Source organism: Tachyglossus aculeatus, chromosome 22 (genome assembly GCF_015852505.1).
Source record: "Tachyglossus aculeatus isolate mTacAcu1 chromosome 22, mTacAcu1.pri, whole genome shotgun sequence".
Taxonomy (NCBI): Eukaryota; Metazoa; Chordata; class Mammalia; order Monotremata; family Tachyglossidae; genus Tachyglossus; species Tachyglossus aculeatus.
Genome location: NC_052087.1, coordinates 51,429,080 through 51,446,035, shown reverse-complemented (window position 1 = coordinate 51,446,035; position 16,956 = coordinate 51,429,080). Strand labels below are relative to the sequence as shown.

The window sequence follows — 16,956 nt, the reverse complement described above, 5'->3', positions numbered from 1 at the left end:
AAACCAAACGTGGCTCAGTGGAAAGAGCCTGGGCTTTGGAGGTCCTGGGTTCGAATCCCAGCTCCGCCACCTGTCTGCTGTGTGACCTTGGGCAAGTCGCTTCACTTCTCTGGGCCTCAGTTCCCTCATTTGTCACATCTATTCTATTTACTTTGTTAGTATGTCTGGTTTTGTCTCCCCCTTTTAGACCGTGAGCCCACTGTTGGGTAGGGACTGTCTCTATATGTTGCCAACTTGTACTTCCCAAGCGCTCAGGACAGTGCTCTGCACATAGTACGCGCTCAATCAATACGATTGATGATGATAAGACTGTGAGCCCCGCGTGGGACGGCCGGATCACCTTGTATCCCCCGCCCCGGCGCTCAGAACAGTGCCTTGCACATAGTAAGCGCTTAATAAATGCCATCATCATTATTATTATTATGAAATAAATAGAATAGGTGGTACAAAAGGAAACAGGACTCACAGTGGGGCCCCCGGGCCTGTCGGGTCTCCGCCCCCCGGCCTTCTCCGGCCCCTCCTCCCGTCGGGGGTGCGGCTCTCCGGGAAACGGCTCCGACTGGGCCCCATCAAGCAGGACGGACGGAGGACTTGTCCTGGGGGTCGAGGGAGGGATGGAGCCTTAGTCCAGTGCTCTGCACATAGTAAGGGCCCAATAAATACGATTGATGAAGATGATGATGGAGCCCCTGGCCAGGCCCGGGGGGCGGCTTTGAGGAGCCATGACCTCGGTGTGGAAGCGGTTGCAGCGCGTGGGGAAGCGAGCTGCCAAGTTCCAGTTCGTGGCCTGTTACCAGGAGTTGGTCGTCGAGTGCACCAAGAAATGGTGAGTAGAAAGGGGGGACCCCCCCCCCCACTTCTCTCCCCCCTCTCCCCTCGGACTGGTCCTTCCAGGCACCCCAGCCCCTGGACTTTTTGTTTCGTTTTTTTTGTAGACTGGGTTGGGACTGTCTCTAGATGTTGCCAATTTGTCCTTCCCACTAAGTGCTCTGCACCCAGTAAGCGCTCCCTAAATACGATTGATTGATTATCAGTTGATCTGTTTATTTTATTTTGTCAGTATGTTTGGTTTCGTTCTCTGGCTCCCCCTTTTAGACTGGGAGCCCACTGTTGGGTAGGGACTGTCTCTATACGTTGCCAACTTGGACTTCCCAAGCTCTTGGTACAATGCTCTGCACATAGTAAGCGCCCACTAAATATCAGTTGATCTATTTATTTTATTTTGTTAGTATGTTTGGTTTTGTTCTCTGTCTCCCCCTTTTAGACTGGGAGCCCACTGTTGGGTAGGGACTGTCTCTATACGTTGCCAACTTGGACTTCCCAAGCGCTTGGTACAATGCTCTGCACCCAGTAAGCGCTCACTAAATACGATTGATTGATTATCAGTTGATCTATTTATTTTATTTTGTTAGTATGTTTGGTTTCGTTGTCTGTCTCCCCCTTTTAGACTGGGAGCCCACTGTTGGGTAGGGACTGTCTCTATGTGTTGCCAATTTGTACTTCCCAAGCGCTTGGTACAGTGCTCTGCACCCACTAAGCGCTCCCTAAATACGATTGATTGATTATCAATTGATCTATTTATTTTATTTTGTTAGTATGTTTGGTTTTGTTCTCTGTCTCCCCCTTTTAGACTGGGAGCTCACTGTTGGGTAGGGACTGTCTATGTGTTGCCAATTTGTACTTCCCAAGCGCTTGGTACAGTGCTCTGCACATAGTAAGCGCTCAATAAATACGATTGATGATGATGATGATGATGATTAATGGCATTTATTAAGCACTCACTCTGTGCAAAGCACCGTGCTAAGCGCTGGGGAGGTTACAGAGTGATCAGGTTGTCCCAAGGGGCTCACAGTCTTCATCCCCAGTTTGCAGATGAGGTCACTGAGGCCCGGAGAAGTGAAGTGGCTCGCCCAAAGTCACCCAGCTGGCAAGTGGGGGAGCCGGGATTGGAACCCCTGACCTCCCACTCCAAAGCCCGGGCTCTTTCCATTGAGCCAAGCTGCTTCTCCTTGGGAAAGGGGTCCGGGGGGAGGGGGAGCCCCCCTGTAGGGGTGGCTGAGACCCTGAGGGCAGGGGCTGTCTGTATTTGGGGGGCTTCTGGAGGAAGTGGGGGGCCTCTTGCGTGTGTGTGTGTGTGTGTGTGTGTGTGTGTGTGTGTGTGTGTGTGTGAGTGGGTGGGTGGGGGGGGGAGATTCATGAGAAGGCAGAAGTTCCTCTTCCTTCCCATAAAGTCCAGCCTCCACCCCTGCCCTTGGGGAGGGTGGGGGGCACCGAGACCCCCGGGAAGCCGAGGGTCTGCCCTCCCCTCGCCCCCACAGCCAGCAGGGATCCAGATGTCAGCCCTTCCCCTCCCTTGAGTTCATCCACCATGACGTGAGGGGCACAGACAGAGCCCCAGGCCTCGGGTGGTCCCTAAAAGCGATGCCACCCCTCACTCCTTCAACAGGGCCGGGACCCCCCCACACCCCAGGAGGGACGGGGGAGAAGAAGCCAAAACAGCTAGGCCTGGAGGGAGGGGAGCCGAAGCGAGAGATTCCTCTGAAATGTCCTTAAAAGGGGAAACTGAGCCTGTGGGGAGGGCGGTGGAGGAGGGGGGGGAAGGCCAGTTTTAAAGGGGCCGTAGGGGATGCCCGGCTCAGACGGGGATGAGGGGTGGGTACCCAGGGGGACGAGGATGGGAGAAGCGACGAGGGAAGGGGAAAGTTGGAAGCGAAACGAAAAACAGGGAACCGGAGCTCTGGGAGAAGGGAAGGAGAAGGGGGAAGGAGGGCAGTGGCTCAGGAGGACGAGGAAGAGAGACCAGGGTGGAGAGCAATACTAAAAATAATGATGATGATGGCATTTATTAAGCGCTTACCATGTGCAAAGCACTGTGCTAAGCGCCGGGGATCAAGGGAAGGGGAGGGGGGGAGATCAGTACTAATAATAATGATGATGATGGCATTTATTAAGCGCTTACTATGTGCAAAGCACTTTACTAAGCACCGGGGATCAAGGGGAAGGGGAGAGGGGGGAGATCAGTACTAATAATAATGATGATGATGGCATTTGTTAAGCGCTTACTATGTGCAAAGCACTGTGGTAAGCGCCGGGGATCAAGGGGAAGGGGAGAGGGGGGAGATTAATACTAATAATAATGATGATGATGGCATTTGTTAAGCGCTTACGATGTGCAAAGCACTGTGCTAAGCGCCGGGGATCAAGGGGAAGGGGAGAGGGGGGAGATCAGTACTACTAATAATGATGATGATGGCATTTGTTAAGCGCTTACGATGTGCAAAGCACTGTGCTAAGCGCCGGGGATCAAGGGGAAGGGGAGAGGGGGGAGATCAGTACTAATAATAATGATGATGATGGCATTTGTTAAGCGCTTACTATGTGCGAAGCACTGTGCTAAGCGCCGGGGATCAAGGGGAAGGGGAGAGGGGGGAGATCAGTACTAATAATAATGATGATGATGGCATTTATTAAGCGCTTACTATGTGCAAAGCACTGTGCTAAGCGCCGGGGTTCAAGGGGAAGGGGAGAGGGGGGAGATCAGTACTAATAATAATGATGATGATGGCATTTATTAAGCGCTTACTATGTGCAAAGCACTGTGCTAAGCGCCGGGGTTCAAGGGGAAGGGGAGAGGGGGGAGATCAGTACTAATAATAATGATGATGATGGCATTTATTAAGCGCTTACTATGTGCAAAGCACTGTGCTAAGCGCCGGGGATCAAGGGGAAGGGGAGAGGGGGGAGAAAAGAGGGGTGTGTCAGGGGCCACGGTAGCCCCCACCCCGGTTTACAGCAGGGCCCTGCTTCCCCCTCGCCTCCCGACCCTGGTGATTTGGTCCTGAGTGGGACAGGGGGGCGAGGCTGAGGCCAACACCCCTGCCCCCCACCTCCCAACGCCCAAGGCCGCCTGCTTCCCTGTGTCACACCCTAAATATACCCCAAACCATCGGTGTCGGCTTACCCTCGGGCCCCGGAATTAGAGCAGCTGCTGCGACCCCCTCCCTCTGCCCCATCCTGCCCCCCGAAAGGGCTAAATTTAGGATGGGGTGGGTGGGGGTGCCCCTCCGCCAAGCTAGCTCTGTTCCTCCCTTCAAGGCCCTGCTGAGAGCTCACCTCCTCCAGGAGGCCTTCCCAGACTGAGCCCCTTCCTTCCTCTCCCCCTCGTCCCCCTCTCCATCCCCCCATCTTACCTCCTTCCCTTCCCCACAGCACCTGTATATATGTATATATGGTTGTACATATTTATTACTCTCTTTATTTATTTATTTATTTATTTTACTTGTACATTTCTATCCTATTTATTTTATTTTGTTGGTTTGTTTGGTTCTGTTCTCTGTCTCCCCCTTTTAGACTGTGAGCCCACTGTTGGGTAGGGACTGTCTCTATGTGTTGCCAATTTGTACTTCCCAAGCGCTTAGTACAGTGCTCTGCACATAGTAAGCGCTCAATAAATACGATTGATTGATTGATTGATTGGAGGCAGAGCTGGGAGGGAAGAGGATGGTGGGGGGGCAAGAAGCAGGCCCAGGACTGGGTGGAGGTGGGGGTGAGGGTGGGACCCTCAGCAAAGGAACGGAGGAGCCCTGAGGGTGGGTGTACCCCCATCCCCTTCCTTCCCCATCCCCCAGTCCATGAGTATTAGGGGAGTTAGAGGTCATGGTTCAATCAATCAATCAATCAATCAATCAATCGTATTTATTGAGCACTTACTGTGTGCGGAGCACTGTACTGAGCGCTTGGGAAGTCCAAGTTGGCAACATATAGAGACAGTCCCTACCCAACAGTGGGCTCACAGTCAATCAATCAATCAATCGTATTTATTTTGCGCTTACTGTGTGCAGAGCACTGTACTGAGCGCTTGGGAAGTCCAAGTTGGCAACATATAGAAACAGGCCCTACCCAACAGTGGGCTCACAGTCTAAAAGGAGGAGACAGAAAACAAAACCGAACATACTAATGCTGGTTTCGAATCCCGGCTCCGCCAATTGTCAGCTGTGTGACTTTGGGCCAGTCAATAATAATAATAATGATGATGCTGGCATTTATTGAGCGCTTACTATGTGCAAGGCACTGTTCTAAGCGCGGGGGAGGTTACAAAGGTGATCAGGTAGTCCCACGGGGGGCTCACAGTCTTCATCCCCATTTTTCACATGAGGTAGCTGAGGCCCAGAGAAGTGAAGTTTCTTGCCCAAAGTCACACTGCTGGCGATTGGCAGAGCTGGGATTAGAACCCACGACCTCTGACTCCAAAGCCCGGGCCCTTTCCCCTGAGCCACGCTGCTTCTCTGGGCCTCAGTGACCTCATCTGTAAAATGGGGGTGAAGGCTGTGAGCCCCCCCACGTGGGACAACCTGATCACCTTGTAACCTCCCCAGCGCTTAGAACAGTGCTTTGCCCAGAGTAAGCGCTTAATAAATGCCATTATTATTATATATGTTGCCAATTTGTACTTCCCAAACGCTTAGTACAGTGCTCTGCACATAGTAAGCGCTCAATAAATACGATTGATGATGATGATGATGATTATTATTATTATGGGGCGGGGAAGCTCCCACCCAGGGGTCCGGGGGCTACTTCCCCTGCAGAGCAGGGTGGAGGAAGGGCGGTGGGGAGGGGGCCGGTGGGAAGGCCGACTGCTGGCCTGGTCTCAACTGGTTAAACTGGGAGGCGTGGGATGGGAGGGGCCTTCAGAGGCTGCACCTGCCCGATGCTGGTGTCCTCCCAGTTTCTCCAGTTCCCAGTTGGCAGCTCCCCAGCCTTGAGTCAGTCAGCCCGGCCCCTCCCTGTCAGGCCGGGGGGCCCCGGGCCCAACCCCCAGCCCCACCCCACCCTGGGTGCCCCGATAGATGGGGACCTTCCCTCTGTGGCCCGGCTCTATCCAATCAATCAACTGATGGTATTTATCGAGCACTGACTCTCTGTGCAGAGCACTGTATTAAACGCTTAGAATCAATCAATCAATCATATTTATTGAGCGCTTACTGTGACGGAGGTGGGGCGTTCTAGGAGAGATGCACCCCACGTGTCGCCGTGGGTCGGAGGTGACTCGAGGGTGGAAGACAAGACTGTGAGCCCACTGTTGGGTAGGGACCGTCTCTATATGTTGCCAATTTGGACTTCCCAAGCGCTTAGTACAGTGCTCTGCACACAGTAAGCGCTCAATAAATACGATTGATGATGATGGTGATGCAGAGCACTGTACTAAGCGCTTGGGAAGTCCAAGTTGGCAACATATAGAGACAGTCCCTACCCAACAGTGGGCTCCCAGTCTAAAAGGAGGAGACAGAGAACAAAACCAAACATACTAAGAAAATAAAATAAATCAGAACTGATGGAATTAAAGCTGAATGCACACTGTTAACAAAATAAATAGAATGGTAAATATGTAAGAGCACAGGACAAAAGAACTAGCAGACACGTTCCCCGCCCATAATGATCTTACAGCGTCTGCCTGGCCTGGGGTCTCCGCGGGGAAATCAGAATGAGAGGGGTCTTCGAGGCCGATCCAAGCGGCCTTGGGACTCTGTCAATCAATCAATCAATCAATCAATCATATTTATTGAGCTTCCCTTCGTCACACCCTACACTGTGTGTAATGTATTAAGCGCTTAGACTGTGAGCCCACTGTGAGGGGACTGTGAGCCCCCTTCTAGACTGTTGGGCAGGGACCGTCTCTATATGTTGCCAACTTGTACTTCCCAAGCGCTTAGTACAATGCTCTGCACACAGTAAGCGCTCAATAAATACGATTGATTGATTGCTTAGGCGAGCACAGAATAGCAATACAGCAGAGTTGGTGGACACATTTTATATGGAATTTATTAAGCGCTTAGTACGTGCCAGGCACTCTCCTGAAGGCTGAGGTAGATGTAAGTTCATCAGATGGGATCAAGTCCCTGTCCCGCATAGGGCTCCCGGTCTTATCCCCACTTAATACACGAGATGACTGAGGCCCAGAGAAGTGAAGTGACTTGCCCAAGGTCACACAGCAGAGAAGTCTCAGTGAGAAGCAGCGCGGCTCAGTGGAAGGAGCCCGGGCTTTGGAATCAGAGGTCATGGGTTCAAATCCCGGCTCCGACAGTTGTCAGCTGTGTGACTTTGGGCAAGTCACTTCACTTCTCTGGGCCACAATGACCTCATCTGTGAAATGAGGATTAAGACTGTGGGACAACCTGATCACCTCGTAACCTCCCCAGCGCTTAGAACAGTGCTTTGCACATAGTCAGCACTTAATAAATGCCATTATTATTATTATTATTGTCAGTCAATCAATCAATCAATCAGTCGTATTTATTGAGCACTTACTGTGTGCAGAGCACTGTACCAAGCGCTTGGGAAGTCCAAGTTGGCAACATATAGAGACAGTCCCTACCCAACAGTGGGCTCACAGTCAGTCGGTCGTATTTATTGAGCGCTTACTATGTGCAGAGCACTGTACTAAGAGCTTGGGAGAGTCCAACAGAAGGATAGAACAGACACATTCCCTGCCCACAACGAGCTGATGGCTGATGTATACATGTATATATGCTTGTACATATTTATTACTCTATTTATTTATTTTGCCTGTACATATCTATTCTATTTATTTTATTTTGTTAGTATGTTTGGTTTTGTTCTCTGTCTCCCCCCCGCTTTAGACTGTTGGGTGGGGACTGTCTCTCTATGTCCAACTTGGACTTCCCAAGCGCTTAGTCCAGTGCTCTGCACACAGTAAGCGCTCAATAAATACGATTGATTGATTGATGGTCTAGAGGGGAGCTTAGGGCTGGAGTCTGTTTCCGTCTGCTTCCGTGTCACAGTCTGTGCCTGTCTGTCGTCTGTCTCCATCTCCTCGGTCCCTCCTTCAGCTGCTCCCAAGTCCCCTCCACCCTCCTTTCCCTGCCCTTCGCCCCGTCACCGCCCCGGGGGTTCCACCCTGGCTGGAAGCTGGCCCGCCCCGCACCCTGTGCCCTGAGATAAGGAAGGGCCCGGGCCTCCCCTGCTCCGGGGAGGGCAGGGAGGGTGGAAAGGGTTGGGCCCTCCTGAGTCCCTCCCCGTGCCCGTCTTCTCGCCCCCACAGGCAGCCGGACAAGCTAGTGGTGGTATGGACCAGGAGAAACCGACGCATCTGCTCCAAGGTGGGACCCTGACGGCGGGGCCCGACGACACCCTCTCCCCCGTTCATTCATTCGTCAGCCAGCCAGTGGTCTTTATTGAGCGCTTAGTGTGTAGAGCACTGTACCAAGCTCTTGGGAGAGGACAATATAACAATGAACAGACACATTCCCTGCCCACGACGAGCTTACGGTCTAGACGGGGAGACGAGCATTAAAATAAATGAATAGAAATAAACGGCAAGGATGGACATAAGTGCCGCGGGGCAGGGTGGGGCGATGAATAAGGGAAGCGAGTCAAGGTGACGCAGAAGGGAGTGGGAGCAGAGGAAAGGAGGGCTTAATAAGTAATAATAATGATGATGGTATTTGTTAAGCGCTTGCTATGTGCAAAGCACCGTTCTAAGCACCGGGGTGGATACGATTTAATCAGGTTGTCCCACGTGGGGCTCACAGTCTTCATCCCCATTTGCCAATTTGTACTTCCCAAGAGCTTAGTACAGTGCTCTGCACATAGTAAGTGCTCAATAAATACGATTGATGATGATGATGATGATGACAGATGAGGGAACTGAGGCGCAGAGAAGTTAAGTGACTTGGCCAAAAGTCACACAGCTGACAAGAGGTGGAGCGGAATTAGAACCCACGACCTCTGACTCCCAGAGCCCGTGCTCTGGCCGCTAAGCCACACTGCTTCTCACGGCTTGGTCAGGGAAGGCCTCTTGGAGATGTGCCTTCAGTAAGGCTTTGAAGGGGGGAGAGTTATTGTTGTCAAACCCCGGCTCCGCCAACTGTCAGCTGTGTGACTTTGGGCAAGTCACTTCACTTCTCTGGGCCTCAGTTACCTCATCTGTCAAATGGGGATTAAGACTGTGAGCCCCCTGAGGGACAACCTGATCACTTTGTAACTTCCCCAGTGCTAAGAACAGTGCTTTGCACATAGTAAGCGCTTAATAAGTGCCATTATTATTATTATTATTGTCTGTCGGATTTGAGGAAGAAGGGCAACCCAGGCCAGAGGCAGGACACGGACGAGAGGCCTGCGGTGAGATAGACGAGATGGAGGTTCAGTGAGAAGGTTGGCATTGGAGGAGTGAAGTTTGTGGGTTGGCTTGTAGTAGGAGAGTAATGAGTTGAGGTAGGAGGGGGCGAGGTGATTGAGGGCTTTAAAGCCTACGGTGAAAAGTTTTTGTTTGATGCGGAGGTGGACGGGCAACCACTGGAGGTTCTTGAGGAGGGGGGGAGCACGGCCTGAACATTTTTATAGAAAAATGATCTGGCCAGCAGAGTGAAGTATGGACTGGAGTGGAGAGAGACAGGAGGCAGGGAGGTCAGCAAGGAGGCGGGATCAAGGCGGGCTAGGGGCTGGGGCTCATGGCCGTCTGTTCCAGGCTCACAGCTGGCAGCCCGGGATCAAGAACCCCTACCGGGGCATGGTGGTCTGGATGGTGCCCGAAAACGTGGACATCTCCGTGACCCTCTACAGGGTAAGGCTCCCTAACCTGGCCCAGGCTGAAGACTCAAGCGGGGCATCAAGCTGGATCCCAGCCAGCCCAGGGAGCACAGGGTCTGCGGCACGGCCCAGACATGGCTTTTAGACTGTGAGCCCACTGTTGGGTAGGGACTGTCTCTATATGTTGCCAATTTGTACTTCCCAAGCGCTTAGTACAGTGCTCTGCACATAGTAAGCGCTCAATAAATACGATTGATGGTGATGATGGCCCCTGACCCGGCACAGACGCGGACCCTAGTCAGCCACAGAACAAGGGCCCGACGGGGTTCACCCCCAGACCCTGACACCTGGTTCAGATTCGGGCCTAACCCGGCAGAGAAACAGGGCCTGACAGCTCAATCAATCAATCAATCGTATTTATTGAGCGCTTACTGTGTGCAGAGCACTGTACTAAGCGCTTGGGAAGTACAAGTTGGCAACATATAGAGACAGTCCCTACCCAACAGTGGGCTCAAAGTCTAAAAGCTCAGACACTGATGCGACGGAGACACGGACACTTGCCCGGCACAGAACCAGGGCCTGGCGCAGTGTAGACACGGACCCTGACATGGTGTAGACACTGACTCTAACCTAGCCCGGAACCGGGGCCTGAGCCAGCTCAGACGTGGAGCTTAATGCGGGTGCTGACCGAAGCTGAGCCGGGACCCCAGCCTTCCCTCCCATCCCCCAGCCCCGGACTCCATCCGCTCCCCTAGTCACTGTCTTGCAGCACCCTCAACCCCAAACCTGTTGTCCCCCCCCACTGCCCTCCCCTCTCCTTCCCGGGACCCCAGAGCCGACCCCGTTTCCTCTCTGGCCTCCAGGACCCCCACGTGGAGCAGTACGAGGCCAAGGAGTGGACATTTGTCATCGAGAATGTGGGTGACTGGAGGGGTGGCAGGAGAAGCTGGGGAAGGCAGGGAGGGAGGGAGGGCGGGTGGAGGAAGAAGAGGCTTTGGGGAAGGAAGGGCTGGGGGTGTGTGTGGAGAATTGGGGGGTGGCTGAGGGGCGCAACCCTGCTGCCACTCAGTAACCCCGGTCCCCCGCCCCCATTCAGGAGTCCAAGGGGCAGCGGAAGGTGCTGGCCACGGCCGAGGTGGACCTCTCGCACTATGCGGGGCCCGTTCCCTCCCAGACGCCTCTGCGCCTGAAGCTGAAGCCCAAGTCCGTGAAGGTGTTGACCGCAGAGCTGAGCTTGACGCTGTCCGGGGTCCTAGTCAGGGAAGGCCGGGCCACGTGAGTCCACCCCCGGGGACCCCCGAGACTCCCGCAGAGATCCCCCCGACTTCGAGCCCCCACCAGGGACTCCAGGAACCTGCCCCCTACCTGGAACCCCGACCCCCAGGGAACCCCATCTTCCTGTGATCCTTTCCCCACCAGGGACCCCCTTCGACACCCACTCCAGGCCCCGGACCCCGGGGACCCCCTCGACCCCACCAGAGATTTCCCTTGAGCCCCCACCAAGGACTTCGGGACCCCCTCCCACATCTTGGAAGCCCGGCTCCCAAGGTTCCCTTCTTTCCGAGACCCTTTCTCCCTCCGCGACTTCTGCCCTGGACTCGCCCCCTGCCCCCCATGACACTCCCTCTTGAGACCCAGCCCCCCAACCCAAGACCACTCACCCGCTGCCTGGAACATTGACCGTCTGGCCCCCCAGCCCCACGTCCTCACCCCCCCCATCCACCTGCCCGCCCCATGACTCTGTGGCCTCTGCTCCCCCTTACAGGGACGATGACATGCAGAGTCTAGCCAGCCTGATGAGCGTGAAGCCCAGCGACGTTGGCAACCTGGAAGACTTTGCCGAGAGCGACGAGGAGGAGCCCCAAGGCCGCGGGCCTCCCGAAGCCCAGGCTAACCTCCCCCATCCAGGTGGGGGACCATCCTCCAGCCCCCCATCAAGGCTCTCAACCTCCTCAGACCTCTCTTCCCTGAGTGAGGCCCAATGCTCCTCAGTTAATCGATCAATCGTATTTATTGAGCTCTTACTGTGTGCAGAGCACTGTACTGAGCCCTTGGGAGAGCCCAGTGCAACAGAGTTGGTAAGCATGGTCCTAAGAAACAGCGTGGCTCAGTGGAAAGAGCCCGGGCTTGGGAGTCAGAGGTCATGGCTTCTAATCCCGGCTCCCCCACATGTCTTCTGTGTGACCTTGGGCAAATCGCTTTACTTCTCTGAGCCTCAGTTACCTCATCTGTAAAATGGGAACTAAGACCGTGGGCCCCACATGGGGCAACGTGATCACCTTGTATCCCCCCAGCGCTTAGGACAGTGCTTTGCACATAATAAGCGCTTAACAAATGCCATTATTATTATTATTATTATTAATTATTATCACCATCAGTGGTACTTATCGTTCAATCGTATTTTCATTCAATCGTATTTATTGAGCGCTTACTGTGTGCAGAGCACTGCACTAAGTGCTTGGGAAGTCCAAGTTGGCAACGTATAGGGACGGTCCCTACCCAACAGCGGGCTCACAGTCTAGAAGGGGGAGGCAGACAAGAAAAAAACTAAACATATTAACAAAATAAAATAAATAGAATAAATATGGACAAGTAAAATAGAGTAATAAATATGTACAAACATATATATATATATAATAATAATAATTTTGGTATTTGTTAAGCGCTTACTATGTGCAAAGCACTGTTCTAAGCGCTGGGGAGGATACAAGGTGATCAGGTTGTCCCATGTGGGACTCACAATATACAGGTGCTGTGGGGAGGGGAAGGAGGGGAAGGAGGTAAGGAGGGGTGGATGGGGAAATGAAGTCTGAGAGCCCCACGTGGGACCACCTGATAACCTTGGAACCTCCCCAGCGCTTAGAACAGTGCTTGGCACATAGTAAGCGCTTAATAAATGCCATTATTATTGTTATTATCAGCCACCTTTTGCATCCAGGCTGTGGATCTCCCGCCTCAGTTGGAGGCCCAACGGGCCTTAGGCAAGAGCAGGAGCAGGAGGCCGACCGCGTTGCATTGTGGATTACGACGCAGTCTGGATGCACCGACTGTGTGCAGAGCGCTGTACTAAGTGCGTGGGAGAGTAAAATGCAACAGAGTTGGTATCCTGCCCACAAGGGGCTTTACAGTCTAGAATGGACCAGCTTCCCCCCCAGACCAATCGGGAGCAATTTCTGCTCTTCCACCCACCCCAAGGCCCCTCTTTCTCCAGGGTTCTGCAGGCAAGGCCTTCCCCACTGCCTCTCCGTCTCTTTCTCCCTCTCCCTTTCTGTCTCCCTCTCCCTGCCTGTACCCCTCTCTGTTCCGTCTCCATCTCTGTCTTCCTCTCTCCTCCGCCTCCATAGGTCGGAGTCTGGCCCTGAGGTTGGGGTGTTACCCAGGTAGGACCCCGGCTCGGTCTTCCTGAGGGGGCTGGCTCTGAGGGGGCCCCCCAGCCTGGTCTAACTCTCCCTTCTCGCCCACCTCCCCGCCTTAAAGCCGGCGGCCCGGACGCCTCCAGGGAGCTGAACACTCTGAGAGAGGAGGAAGAGGATACAGGCCAGCCTGGCTCGGGAGAGACGCCCACCAAGAGAGGTGAGGGCCTGGGGGCTGGTTCTGGGAGGGGAGCAGGGCCTTTGGGGGAGATGGAGGTTCGGAGGAGAGGGGTCCAGCCGGGGGGGAGAGGGGCCCTGGGAGACTTTGGAGTGGTGGGGAAGGGGCCCCGAAGGACCTGTTTCTCCTCACCTCCCTGCCCTTCCTCCCCTACCACAGCAGCGGCCCCGGCGATCCCCACGGCTCCCGCCCGGTCACCCCGGGCCCCGGCGGCTCAGGGGGCTGGCCAGAGCAGCGCGAAGCCAGCCTCATCTCCTGTAAGTGCTCCGGCCCCTGTGCCCCCGAGCAGGGCCTCCCGGGGCCAGGAGGGCCAACGAGGCAGAGGGCACGAGGGCCCGCCGAGCTCGGGTGAGCAGCCTGGGGCCGAGGCTGCAGGCGAGGGGGGCAGGGAAGCCATCGAGGCCTGGGCGTCCCCAGGACCCCCTCCGGAAACCAGGTGAGCACCACCCAGGGATGGGGGGGCCTGTCCCCGGGGTGGGGGGCAGGACCCCGGGGGGAAGCAGGGTTGGGGAGGGCGGTGGGTGGGTGACTCAGGCCTCCCGCCCTTGCCCGGCTCGCCTACGCGCTGGTTCTCTGCCACAGCTGCCCCCTCCTCTGGGCCAGGAAATGCCACTTCCTCTCTCACTTCCCCTTCAGCCGCCTCTGGCGCCAGGCCGCCACGGCTCCAGGCCCCCTGTCCTCCCCCACGCCCTCACCGCCCCCTCTACCTTCCTCCTCTCCTCCTCAACTGGTTCCCCGAAGGAGGCCCAGGGTTTGGGGGGCCAGGGCCAGGCCCTGGTGGGGAGCACTGGTAGTATTGCCCTGTAACAAAGGGAAGCAGCGTGACTCAGTGGAAAGAGCACGGGCTTTGGAGTCAGAGGTCATGGGTTCAAATCCCGGCTCCGCCACTTGTCAGCTGGGTGACTCTGGGCAAGTCACTTCACTTCTCTGGGCCTCAGTTACCTCATCTGTAAGACTGTGAGCCCCACGTGGGACAACCTGATCACCTTAGAACAGTGCTTGGCACATAGTAAGCGCTTAATAAATGCCATTATTATTATTATTATTATTCATGTCTCAGTCCCCTCATCTGTAAAATGGGGATTAAAACTGTGAGCCCGCCGTGGGACAACCTGATCACCTCGTAACCTCCCCAGCGCTTAGAACAGTGCTTTGCACATAGTAAGTGCTTAACAAATACCATCATTATTATTATTATTAACAAAGCTTTGCCTTCTGTCTTTCTTTCTCTCTCCCTCCTCCCCCCAGGTCCAAGTGGCAGCTCCCTGCGGTCGCCCCCCGGCTCCGAAAAGCCTCTGACACCCACCCCCGCCGGCCCCCTCCACCCAACGAAAATGGGGTCCCCCGGACTGAGGGGGGCTGCCCGGGGCTCCATCTCGGGGAGGGCGAGGAGCCGCTCCGAGGGGTCAGCTCTGGGGGCGAGTCTCGGGAAGGGGCACCCCAGCTCAGAAGGGAAAACCAGAGCAGGGCGGAGGCCAAGAAGGACCCTCAGAGAGGGGAGCGAGGAGTCTCCAGCCAGGAGAGAGACGGGGCAGAGGTCAGGGGCACAGGCGAGGCCCTGCCCGGTGGGGCGGGGGCAGCTGCCGGCCATCTTCCTGCAGGCCAAAACCAAGGTCCCGGGCCTGGCGCCCGAGCTGGGAATGGGATGGGGGAGGAGATGGCAGGACGGGAGCCCACCGCTCCCGCTGAAGGAGCCCCCGTCCAGGACAGCAGGAGGGCAGAGGCTGGGGAGGGTGGGCAGCTCTCCGCCAAGTATGAGCAGAGGGAAGGGCAGGTGGGACCCAAGGGAGCTGCTTGGGCTGGGGTAGAGAGGCTGGCTGGAGGAGGCCCGGCCCAGGAGGAGGGCCCGGAGAGAGCCCGGAGAGCCAGGGAGAGAGGGGATGCGCTCAGGAAAGGGGCTGAAGAGACTCCACGAGGGGCAGGGCCCCGGGGCGCCGGGACACAAGAGGAGGCACAGCCCGAGGTGGTGGAGACAGGGCAGGAGACCTCACCTGGGGAAGCGGAGGCAGCAGGGAAGACACAACCTGAGGGGAAAGGGACGGGGAAGGACCGTCAGCCTGAGGGGACGGGAGAGAAGAAGGAAACAGTGGCGGGGGAGAAAGGGGAGGAGACGCAGCCTGAGGCGGCGGAGACAAGGAAGGAGACACAGCCTGGGGAAGCGGAGGCAGCAGGGAAGACACAACCTGAGGGGAAAGGGACGGGGAAGGACCGTCAGCCTGAGGGGACGGGAGAGAAGAAGGAAACAGAGGCGGGGGAGAAAGGAGAGGAGACGCAGCCTGAGGCGGCGGAGACAAGGAAGGAGACACAGCCTGAGGTAATAGAGCCAGGGGAGACTCGGCCTGAGGCAGTAGAGATGGGGGAGACTCGGCCTGAGGCAGTAGGGATGGGGGAGACTCGGCCTGAGGCAGTAGGGATGGGGGAGACTCGGCCTGAGGCAATAGAGACAGGGGAGACTCGGCCTGAGGCAATGGAGACAGGGGAGACTCAGCCTGAGGCAATAGAGACAGGGGAGACTTGGCCTGAGGCAGTGGAGATGGGGGAGACTCGGCCTGAGGCAGTAGAGACAGGGGAGACTCGGCCTGAGGCAGTGGAGATGGGGGAGACTCGGCCTGAGGCAGTAGAGACGGGGGAGACTCGGCCTGAGGCAGTAGAGACGGGGGAGACTCGGCCTGAGGCAATAGAGACGGGGGAGACTCGGTCTGAGGCAGAAGAGACGGGGGAGACTCGGCCTGAGGCAGTAGAGACCAGGGAAACTTGGCCTGAGGCAGTAGAGAAGGGGGAGTCTCGGTCTGAGGCCACGGAGACAAGGGAGACTGGGCCTGAGGCACTAGAGAGAGGGAAGACTCGGCCCGAGGCACTAGAGAGAGGGGAGACTCGGCCTGAGGCAATGGAGACAGGGGAGACTCGGCCTGAGGCAATAGAGACAGGGAAGGAGACCCCGCCTGAGTCGACAGAGACAGGGAAGGAGACACAGCCTGAGGCGGCAGGGAGAGGGAAGGAAATACAACCTGGGAGAGCGGGGGCGGCCCAAACTGTACCAGCTGCCTGGGCCACTCCGGCCGAGGAGCCTGGAAGCCCCGAAGTAGGGGAGCCCGAGCCCTCTAGCCCTCCCCGGGCTGCTCCCTCCACGGTAGGGAAGGAAGGGGGGTTCCAGGGCCCTCCTGCCCCTTCCAAGCCGACACCCCCTGCCCAAGAGTGGCCCGAAGAGGATGGGAGGCTCCAGGGCTGGGGGGGAGGCCCAGAGCCTTCCCCGAGCACCAAGGTAGGGACGGTGTCCCCCTGGCCCCCTGCCCCCTGCCCCCCCAGGCCTGCTGTTCCCCACTAACCCAAGAGGCCAGGATGCAAGGGAGAGGGGCGAAGCTAACTAGTGTGACTCTGCTGCATGGATCTGGGCCTTGTAGAGGTGTCCCCTCCCTGGGGTGGACGGACGCTCCCCGGGACTCCCGCCTGCATGGGGTCCCTCTGCTCCCGGAGCTGAGTTCGGTCAGGACAGCAGGGCCGCTCCCTCGCTACCGCCGGGGACCAGCGTGACCCGTCGGGACTTAACGTCGGGAGGCCCTGACGCTCTCGGTGGGGGCCGCCGGTGACCTTTGACGTCGGATCTGGGCTCTTGGATGGTGTCGGCTGTGGCCGCCAGGCCGGGCCCGCCGGCCGGCGGGAGGCCGGAGAGGATGGGCGATTGGCGGCCCGGCCCCTTGGCCGGGTGACGTGGGCCCCGCTGGTGTCTCCCCAGGACGGGGTGTGCAGCGGGCGGGACCTGCCGGGAGTCCCTCTTGGACCCCCTCTTCCCAGCCCCTCCCCGTCTCTGTCCTCCCCTCG

The 16,956-nt window shown here is 56.5% G+C and overlaps 1 protein-coding gene across 4 annotated transcripts in view; it reads left to right on the top strand.

Moving 5' to 3' along the window:
* Nucleotides 1-560: 560 nt before the first annotated feature.
* The window catches only part of EHBP1L1 (EH domain binding protein 1 like 1), a 46,131-nt gene continuing 29,735 nt past the window's right edge, over nt 561-16,956 (top strand). For 2 of the 4 annotated variants that reach the window (XM_038764416.1, XM_038764415.1), the window contains exons 1-9: nt 561-826; nt 8,060-8,117; nt 9,485-9,580; nt 10,410-10,463; nt 10,643-10,821; nt 11,312-11,454; nt 13,024-13,119; nt 13,297-13,573; nt 14,386-16,399. In XM_038764416.1, coding sequence (XP_038620344.1) covers nt 723-826; nt 8,060-8,117; nt 9,485-9,580; nt 10,410-10,463; nt 10,643-10,821; nt 11,312-11,454; nt 13,024-13,119; nt 13,297-13,573; nt 14,386-16,399 — 3,021 coding nt within the window. In that variant the 5' untranslated portion in view covers nt 561-722. The remainder of the gene's footprint in view (nt 827-8,059; nt 8,118-9,484; nt 9,581-10,409; nt 10,464-10,642; nt 10,822-11,311; nt 11,455-13,023; nt 13,120-13,296; nt 13,574-14,385; nt 16,400-16,956) is intronic. The other 2 variants (XM_038764417.1, XM_038764418.1) reach the window with 2 other exon arrangements.